This window comes from Brassica rapa, chromosome A07 (assembly GCF_000309985.2).
Source record: "Brassica rapa cultivar Chiifu-401-42 chromosome A07, CAAS_Brap_v3.01, whole genome shotgun sequence".
Taxonomy (NCBI): Eukaryota; Viridiplantae; Streptophyta; class Magnoliopsida; order Brassicales; family Brassicaceae; genus Brassica; species Brassica rapa.
Window position 1 is genome coordinate 14,645,666 of NC_024801.2, and position 8,908 is coordinate 14,654,573.

Sequence of the window (8,908 nt, forward strand, 5' to 3'; positions counted from 1 at the left end):
TCACTAACAAAAATTGAAAACATAACACGTCTTTGAGAGAAATACAATAATGGTTACACAAAAGCATGAAACCGTATAACAAATTATATTAGTTTCATGGAAATCAAATTATATTAGGATTTTCTTAGTGTAAAAGGAAATTACGTGGGCTTAATCTTAGGATTTTAATTTACTAATATTTTTAATTTAAATAACTATAAAACACTTCGGTTTATCGGTTCGGTTCGGTTTAAACTGAACTGAACTGAACCGTTCGGGTTGGGAAAATCTTCAACCGAATGATTTGAAATAAACTTTGATTTGGTTCGAATCAGTTTCGGTTCGGTCGGTTCAGTTCGATCGGTTCGGTTCGGTTTTTTTGCCCACCCCTAAGAATATACGTTTTTGTAAAGTTTTAATTGATTGAAATTTTCACATGGGTCAAAGATTTGAATATTACAGTACAGTAGGAGAAAAGATACAAAGGTGGAAAAAACAAGGTTTTTATTTTACTGAAACTCCTCCGCGATTGACGTTGTCAACCACCAGGTCCACCACCGTCGTCTGTCTGTTGATTGCTCTCCACAAGATTTGGCGCACATTTTACTCAAGGCGACGGAGACGCAGGGCGTTTCTTACGATCACGACAGAACTGCGTGCTGTTCTTATCCATCCTCTCCAAAACGTAGTGCGCAAGCATGTCGTTAGATTCCACAAGATTCTCCCGACAAAGAAACTCATCGCCACAAAGTCTCTCGATCTCTCTGTAATAATCGTGAACGAACACATGCGTCTTGTGATTCCCTCCTGATTTTTTGCTCCGAGCAAGGACCGCCGCCGTGAAGATCGACGACATCCTTCCCGGCACATCTTCACCGTCGCCGCGTGGTCCGTCGACTAAGATCACATCCCAGTCGAGATCGTAGACGTGGTTCGGCAAGTCGTTGAGACCGAGTTTGCAGTCGGAGAAGAGAAGATTCTGCACGGGACGACACTCGTTCCTCGCCGCCTCTTTGACCGCCGACACAAGCTCACGCGCCTCGCGAGCCTTCGTCGTGTACTGAACGTCGAACACTTCGATCTCCGGGTGGATTTCTTCGAAGTAGGCCGCGTAATAACGGTTCTCTTCGATGTACACGGTCCGTCCGTTGTGGTTCAGCGATTTCCAGAGGAGGGTTTCGTGCGTTAGGCCGAACACGAGGAGGTTGCACGGCGGAGCGCAGCGGCGGAGGACGTCGGAGATCGATTTCATCTCTCCGTATGACATGTGGAAGCTGTCGTTAGATCTCGACGCGTAGTGGAGCAGAGCATTGATGGCGCTCGTTGGCAACTGAGAGGTGGGAGTGTTGGAGACGGCTGAGTTGACGACGGAGGAGACGACGGTGCTGTTTTTGGAAGAGATGATGGTGTCGGTGGTGTAGAGTAGAGTAAGGAGAAAAGCGATGGTGAAGAAAGAGACAAAAGCGAGAAGCCATAGACGATTTGAGCTTGTTTGTTTTTGAATGTATGGATGAACAAGTATGAGCTTCGTGTTTGTGTTCCCTCCGCTTTTCATTTTTCTTACCTCTGTTTTTTGTTTTGTTCTTTTTTGTCAGAGGAAGAAACGAAGCGAATGACTCCGTTTTTTTTTTTTGTCATCTAAGTTTTATTGAAGGATCAGAGCCCAAAATGGGACAAAGTCCAGAACTGGAAAGAAAAAACTAAAGGCCTAAACAAACGGGCCAACATTAACATAAGATTTTTGAGCCGCAAGCCCAAAAGAGGTAAACCGTTGAGGAAGAAATCTTGACTTGTCACCCACCACGTGGACGATTGCCCGGCAATCAATGAAACACGCGTCAAGGCGAAGAGCCACTTCATCCCCCGGAAGCCAGAGAGGTGATACGGCAGAGCCCTGCCGCCGACGAAGCCGAAACCAAGGAAAACCGATCGAAATCGAACAGTTCTCAACCTAGTTCAGCCTACAGCCTAATCTGACGGAACATCGTTTCTGAAAATTGCAATCGACATCAATCCTGTCAAAACCTCCGAGATTCCTACATGCAAACCGAACATCTTTTATGATAAAGATAAGCCCGAAGATGACTCAACCTTTAACAAAGGCAAGGAACAATCAATCGGAGGTTGAAGAGGAGAATCGATCGAACAGAGAACCACAAGAAACGATGATCAAACGGAACCAGGAGAACCCTGGTGATAGTCGGCGAAGACGATGTGACGGAATCATCTCTTCCCGGAGACAAAAGCCGGCGAAGAAGTATTGTGAGAACCACCCCTTCCCGGAGTCAAAAGCCCGAACCTTCGGGAGACTTAACCGGAATAATCCGGTGATGGAAACAAGTCGGCGAGAACTCCCCTTCTGAAAGATTGATTTTGATAAGAAGAAGAGAAATCGAGAGAAACTCTCTCTCTCTAGAAAGAGAGAAGCCGACCAACTCCGTTTTAAAAGTGGTTTTGCGAAGTATTAAAAACCAAATATTTGAAGTAGAACCTATCAGAGACTGACGACGATTGGTCAATCCTATAATCTATAATTTTAATATTCTATAATATTAATTGATCGCTCTGGAATTTTTATTAATTCTGTGTAACCTTTCCTTAAAATATTTGTTTCGTTTATGATATTTCTGAAAGCGACATTTCTCTAATACAAATTAACAAGATAACATTTATCTAACAAGGAGATTACCTAATTCACAAATTACAGTAAGCTTTTTTATTTTTGAACAACCTCAGTAAGCTATATTTTTGTCAACACACAATATACTAAATAAGATTTTCTTTTTTTATCATAAACTAAATAAGATTTAAATACTGGAAGTGCGACTAAAGGAGTTTTGTTCAAATTTGCAAAGAGGAACATTGAAAGTTAAATACGTTGTTCACTGATTTTTGTGTGTAGTTGTATGAACATCTTCAAAAAAAACTCTATAATTTCAAATATTAAGTTTTTTGATCTTCAAAAAAAAATTTTAATTTAAAAAAAATATGAAGTTTCACTATGCAAAACTCTAAATTTGAAGTTTTATCTTTTTATTTTCATTTTATTCCTTATAATTAATTATACATCACATTTATAATTTCTATGTAGTTTTTCGTTTACCATTTTAATCTTTAAAACTTTTATATATCGGAAATATTTCAAATTTATTTTTATAAATTTTACACATAAAATTAAACAAAATTTTTTAATAAGATTTATAATATTTTAAAACTAGAATTAGGCAACAAGAATATTACAAAAGAAACTTAATAATTTTTTTAAAAAAAAATACATGAAGACATAATTATCACGCAAATTTTGAATATTATAACAACACTAATAGTCTAGTAAACTTGCTCCAGAATCTCTAAAATATTGTTCAAACAAATTTTGTGTAACCAAAGATTTGGTATTTTGCTTGTATTTTTATGAAATAATTTGATATTTTGCTTGTATTTTAATATTTAATTATTTATTTATATTTATAATTTTATATTTTAGTGTAAGATTTTATTAATTAATACTACTGTAATATTTTTGTATATGTGCTAATTATTTGTAAAAGTTTTGTGGATTTATATTAATTATGACAAATACAAGGGACATTTGCTAAAACCAACCCAAATATTCAAGTCAAATGTAAAAGTGTACCCCACTTTCAGTCAAATGCAAAACCAACCTAAAGGAGTAGTGAAAATACTATTTCACCCTTATGACCAAACAAAAAACATAAATGTATTTTACGTTTCTATCCTTTGGAAGTCTACACGTAATAAAAGAAGTCTACATATATATAGACTTCCTACGAAGTCTACTTTATAGACTTGTTTTGTAGTCTACACTCTAATTTGGTCTACTAATTTAATTTTGAAAATGTATAAAAATAATTATTGTGATATTTTTAATTAATCATCAATATAATGGATAATATGAAGTAAATAAATTAAAATTCATATAATCGAACAATTTTGAAGAATATATACTAATTTGGTTATCATGTGCTAGACTATGTTCATAGTTTAGAAACAAAAGGTTCTAACATGTTATGTCTTTTAGTAGTTGATTTCATAGGGTTAGATTTTAGATTTTGTTTTTTTTTTTGTTTTATTAACTTAAATCTGCATATTAATGTTTAGTAGTTTATATTTTGTATAAATGAGACTTTTTGATTATCAAGCAAAACATTTAGGGTTTGATATTTGTGGTTTAGGGTTTCGTAGACCAACAATAAAGTCTATTTATCTGAAGACGTTTTTTTCAGTCTATATTTTTCAATTTGTTTTACAAAAAATCATTATATTTAAACTAAGTTAAGTTCCTTAAGAATAAAAAAGTGAAATCATATACTATAACTATTAAAAAATAAAGAAATAAATTTAATAAATCATATATTAAAATTATTAAAATAATAAAGAATAAACAACAATAATTAAATTATTATAGTAGACTTCCAAAAAGGTCTACTATGTTATAGTAAGATCTACTCCAAAATTTTAATTTTAGTAGACTTCAAACGAAGTCTACAGTATCGTAAATTTTAACCTAGTTACATTTTTGTCTCCCTATATAAACAAAATTTATTCAATCTCTCTCTAAAGTGGCTGCACAAGTTCTTAAAACTCTCTCCCTTCTCTCTAAAACTTTCTCTCTTCTCTCTAAAATTCTCTCAATTGTTTCTAAATCTCTCTCATTATCTTCTTTCTCTCTAAAATTTTCTCAAGTCTTTCTCACAATATTATCTTGTCATTTTAGATATTATGATTCATGGTTTTCATCTTCTCCTTTAAAAAATGTAAGTTTTAGATCTATAGATTTTAAATGTGTATTTTATGTTTATTTCTCACAATATTATCTTTTTTTGGTAGGTATTATCACTCATGGATTTCATCATCTCCTCTAAAAATGTAAGTTTTAGATTAATAGATTTTAAATATGTATTTACATGTTTATATTCAAATAAATTTATAGATCAAGCTCTCTACATTAATTTGCTACTAGTTTACCTTATAAATTATATTATGTAAAGTATTTTCAGATTTAAAATTATTTTCACATTTCAAAATATATAGATTTTTTCAGATCTGAAAATTATCAGGCAGTGTAGACTTCTAAAGAAGTTTACTAAAGCTTGCAGACTTCATATGAAGTTTACTAAACCATAAAGTTTAAGCAGACTTCATTGGAAGTCTACAAAAATATGACTTTAATTTTTTTTCTATTTTTTTTAATAATTTTATCTTATTTTGCAGGTATTTTCTTCCATAGTTGTTCTCTTCTCCTCCTAGAAATGTAAGGTTTACATCTATAGATTTAAAATATGTGTTCTAGTATTTATATTCAAATAAAGTTACATATTAAAATTCATATTAATATGTCTTTAATTTATAACTATTTTGTCTATTAAATCATATTTTTAAAAGTTTTTTAGATTTAAACTTATTTCATATTTTTAATGTATTATTTTTCAGATCTATTTTTTTTGATAGAGTAGACTTCATTTGAAATCTACTTAAAACTTACGGCTGGTAGACTTCAAATGAAGTCTACTAGCCTTGAATTTTAAGAAAATTTCATTAGAAGTTTACTCAAATATGATTTTAATTTTTATCTTATTTTTTAAAATTTTATTTTATTTTGCAGGTATTCTCTTCCAATATTTTCAAATCATCTTTCCAAAAATGTAAGCTTTCCATATATTCATTATAAGATATTTTGTGTTTATAATGAACTAAATTTTTAGATTCATACATTATCTTTTTGCTTTGTTACAAGGATGACAAAAAACCATTTTTGAAATATTTTCCAGAACAAAGTATTTTCAAATTTTCTAAATGCACACTTTTAAATATGAAAATTTTCCATTAGTGTAGACTTCAACTAAAGTCTACTAAACAATAACTTTACGTAGACTTAATAAAAAGTCTACTAAAATATGATTTTATTTTTTATCTTATGTTTTTCTCATAACTCTATCTTATTTGGCAGGTACTTTTTCCAAGACTTTATTTGAAGCATCAAGATTATGAAAAATCAAACATACTCAAGAATACTTTTTAATATATTGCTCTGTAATAACTTTCATAATAAAATATTAATTTTTAAATAATTTTTTAATGCATAATCTATAAACATTGTATTCATTTTTAGTTGTTTTCACTTGTATGATATTATTAATTTTTTGTTAGATATCAATTTTTTCAAAAGATCTAACCAACCAAACAAGTAAAACCACCATAAGCTAAAATAATAACTAACACACATGTGAGAAGAAGAAAATCTATACAAAATTTTCCCAAAAATTTTCAAGAATAATACTAATCAAAACAATTTGCAATAAGTATCAAGTGTATAATTATAACACATTAAATTGTGAAATTCATCCAAGACCATTAAAATTTTACTAACATACACTGTAAAATAATTAAATCATAAAAAAATATGATGAATAATACACAAATACACTTTTAATAGAATTTACGACGTAGACTTCAACTGCAGTCTACATTTGTAGATTTACAAAAACGTCTACACTTATTATTTAACATATAGTCAATCCAAATTTTTTTAGTGTATTGGCGCAGGCTTGATACACAAAGGCGTACAAAGTGTGTCTTAGATAACTCGATCAAGTTCCGTACTTGTCGATTATTCGTGACAGGCATAAGAGGAGTATATTCCTATTCGGAGTCATTTGTTTTAAATGATGTTTGGTAAGGAATAGGTTAGCACCATCTTCTCAATTTTGTTGTCCAGATCATAATCTTCTTGTGTCATTTCAAGAAGTTTACCATGTGTACAGCCATCATGCACAAGGAACATTCTTCAACCTTTCCGATTCTTCATCTTTTTCGAATATTTTGTCACCCAAAATGTCTTTGGCCCATACTTCACACTCGCTCTAAGTTTCCAACCACATCCTTGAACACGACACTTAGCCACATACAGAGTTTTTGTTGTCTTATATGCTGAAAATGTAAAATTATATTCCACAGTCACCGACTTCAGCTTTGAAACAAGCTCAGCCTTACTAGCAAAACTATAAACGAAGACTTAGAAATACGTCTACAATTATTAGCTAACAACATTGTCAAATCAAATGAATTATACCTTCATAATTATAAAAAAAAAAATTATTTTCAAAATCACTCAAACCCATTAGGATTAACTAACACACACTGTCAAACAAAAAAACTAAAAAAAAATTAATGAATAATACACAAATTCACATTTTTATAGATTTTTCTATGAAGACTTAATATTTAGTCTCTGAAGATGTTGACGTTCTTTTCAGTTTACAGACGTAGACTGTCAAATAGGTCTACTCTTTGGGTTGGTTTTTGCAATTGACCATTTTACGGGTTGCTTTCTATAGTTGAATAAAAGTTGTAATTTTGTACATGTAGACTTTCATTTCAGTCTACAATTTAAAAAGGTTACTTTTTGCAATTGACCAGAATTCATCCAAGATTTGACTTTCAGAACTAGACTTCATATGCAGTCTACATGTTTGAATTTTTTTGAAAGAGGTTAGTTTTGCAATTGACCAAGTTTGACTTCAAATCAGTAGATTAAAATGAACGTCTACGGGTGTGTAGACTTCTTGTGAAGTCTACTCTCAAATCCGACGGGTTGGTTTTGCATTTGACCAAAATAAAAAAGTAGACTTTATACGCAGTCTACATTTTTTTTTTAAGATAAGAAGACTGCATATGAAGTCTACAATTTAATAAATTTTTGATTGCTTTTTAAACTTTTTGGTCAAACACAAAACTAACCTATTCCACGAAGTCAAAGTTTTGGTAAAATGCAAAACTGACCTTTTATAGACTTTGTTGGCAGTCTACATTTTGTAGACTTCCGTTGAAGTCTATTTTGAAAAGTCAAAAGTTCGGTCAAATGAAAAACTAACCTCTTTTAGGTAGACGTCTTAGTAAGTCTACCGAAAGTTTTATTTTTGTTGTCAAAGGTAAAGACGGAGACTACTGGGATAGTCTGCGTTAGAAAAAAAAATTGTCTGCTCAATTGCAAAACTAACCCGTGCGTTGACAAATAGACTGCATCGTAAGTCTCCACGGAGGCGTAGACATACAAAACAGTCTACCGTCGCGACACAGATCTGAAAAAGAACGAAAACCATGTAAATAGTTACATTTTTCATGTGTAAAGCTTGTTTCCAACCTTTTCAACCGTCCAAACTCCAAATATGAGCAAAAAGAAGCATCTTTAACGATTCACTAATGAAGAAACTCGAAAATATGAAGTTTGTGATTATGAAAATGATAGTTATGAGAGTTTTTTAGATGGAAATGTAGAGGAGATGAGAGAAAATGAAGTTTTTTGGGTTATAATGAGAAAAAAAAAGTGGTTGAAAATTGAATTCTAGAGCTTTAGAGCTCAAAAATGGTGGTTCATGGTGGTTGGAAAAATTGATGATGATGGCATTTTTGTAAATAAGAAGAAATGGTTAGGGTGTATTTGATTTTTTGTTAATTTCGAAATTAATAAAAAAATAAATAAAAATGGCAATTTTGTGAATAATTCAAAAACATAAGGATAGTATGGAAATTTTATTGATGAATAGTATGGACAAAAAAAAAAGGGTTGGTTTTGGATTTGACTTGAAAATATGGGTTGGTTTTGAAAAACACCCCAAATACAAAGATCATAGAATAAATTACAAATAATTTTTAAATTAAATTTAAATTTTTGTTGGAGAAAAGCACTTTGAAACTTCATATATAGAATTTTGGAAACTCTAAAATAGAGAGATTTTTTTTCTTGACTGATTTATGTGTAGATCTTTCTTTATGTGTAGTTGTGAGACATAAATTTTTATGTGTAGTTGTAAGACATAAATTTACCATAATAAATTTAAATGCGACTTGTGGTTTTTATGTGTAGATCTTTATGTGTTATAAACATAAATTTTTATGTGTAGTTGTAACT

At 31.2% G+C, this 8,908-nt stretch overlaps 1 protein-coding gene across 1 annotated transcript; it reads right to left on the minus strand.

Moving 5' to 3' along the window:
- Positions 1-375: 375 nt before the first annotated feature.
- On the minus strand, positions 376-3,050 carry LOC103829528 (protein IRX15-LIKE). The gene is made up of 2 exons (XM_009105196.3): positions 2,415-3,050; positions 376-1,595 (listed from the first exon to the last, which is right to left on the minus strand). The coding sequence occupies exon 2, from the start codon at positions 1,532-1,534 to the stop codon at positions 587-589; it is 948 nt and encodes a 315-aa protein (XP_009103444.1). The 5' UTR covers positions 1,535-1,595; positions 2,415-3,050; the 3' UTR covers positions 376-586.
- Positions 3,051-8,908: the final 5,858 nt, after the last annotated feature.

Excerpts from the sequence above, each read along its gene's own strand:
- LOC103829528 (XM_009105196.3), bottom strand. The coding sequence starts at position 1,534 with ATGAAAAGCGGAGGGAACACAAACACGAAGCTCATACTTGTTCATCCA.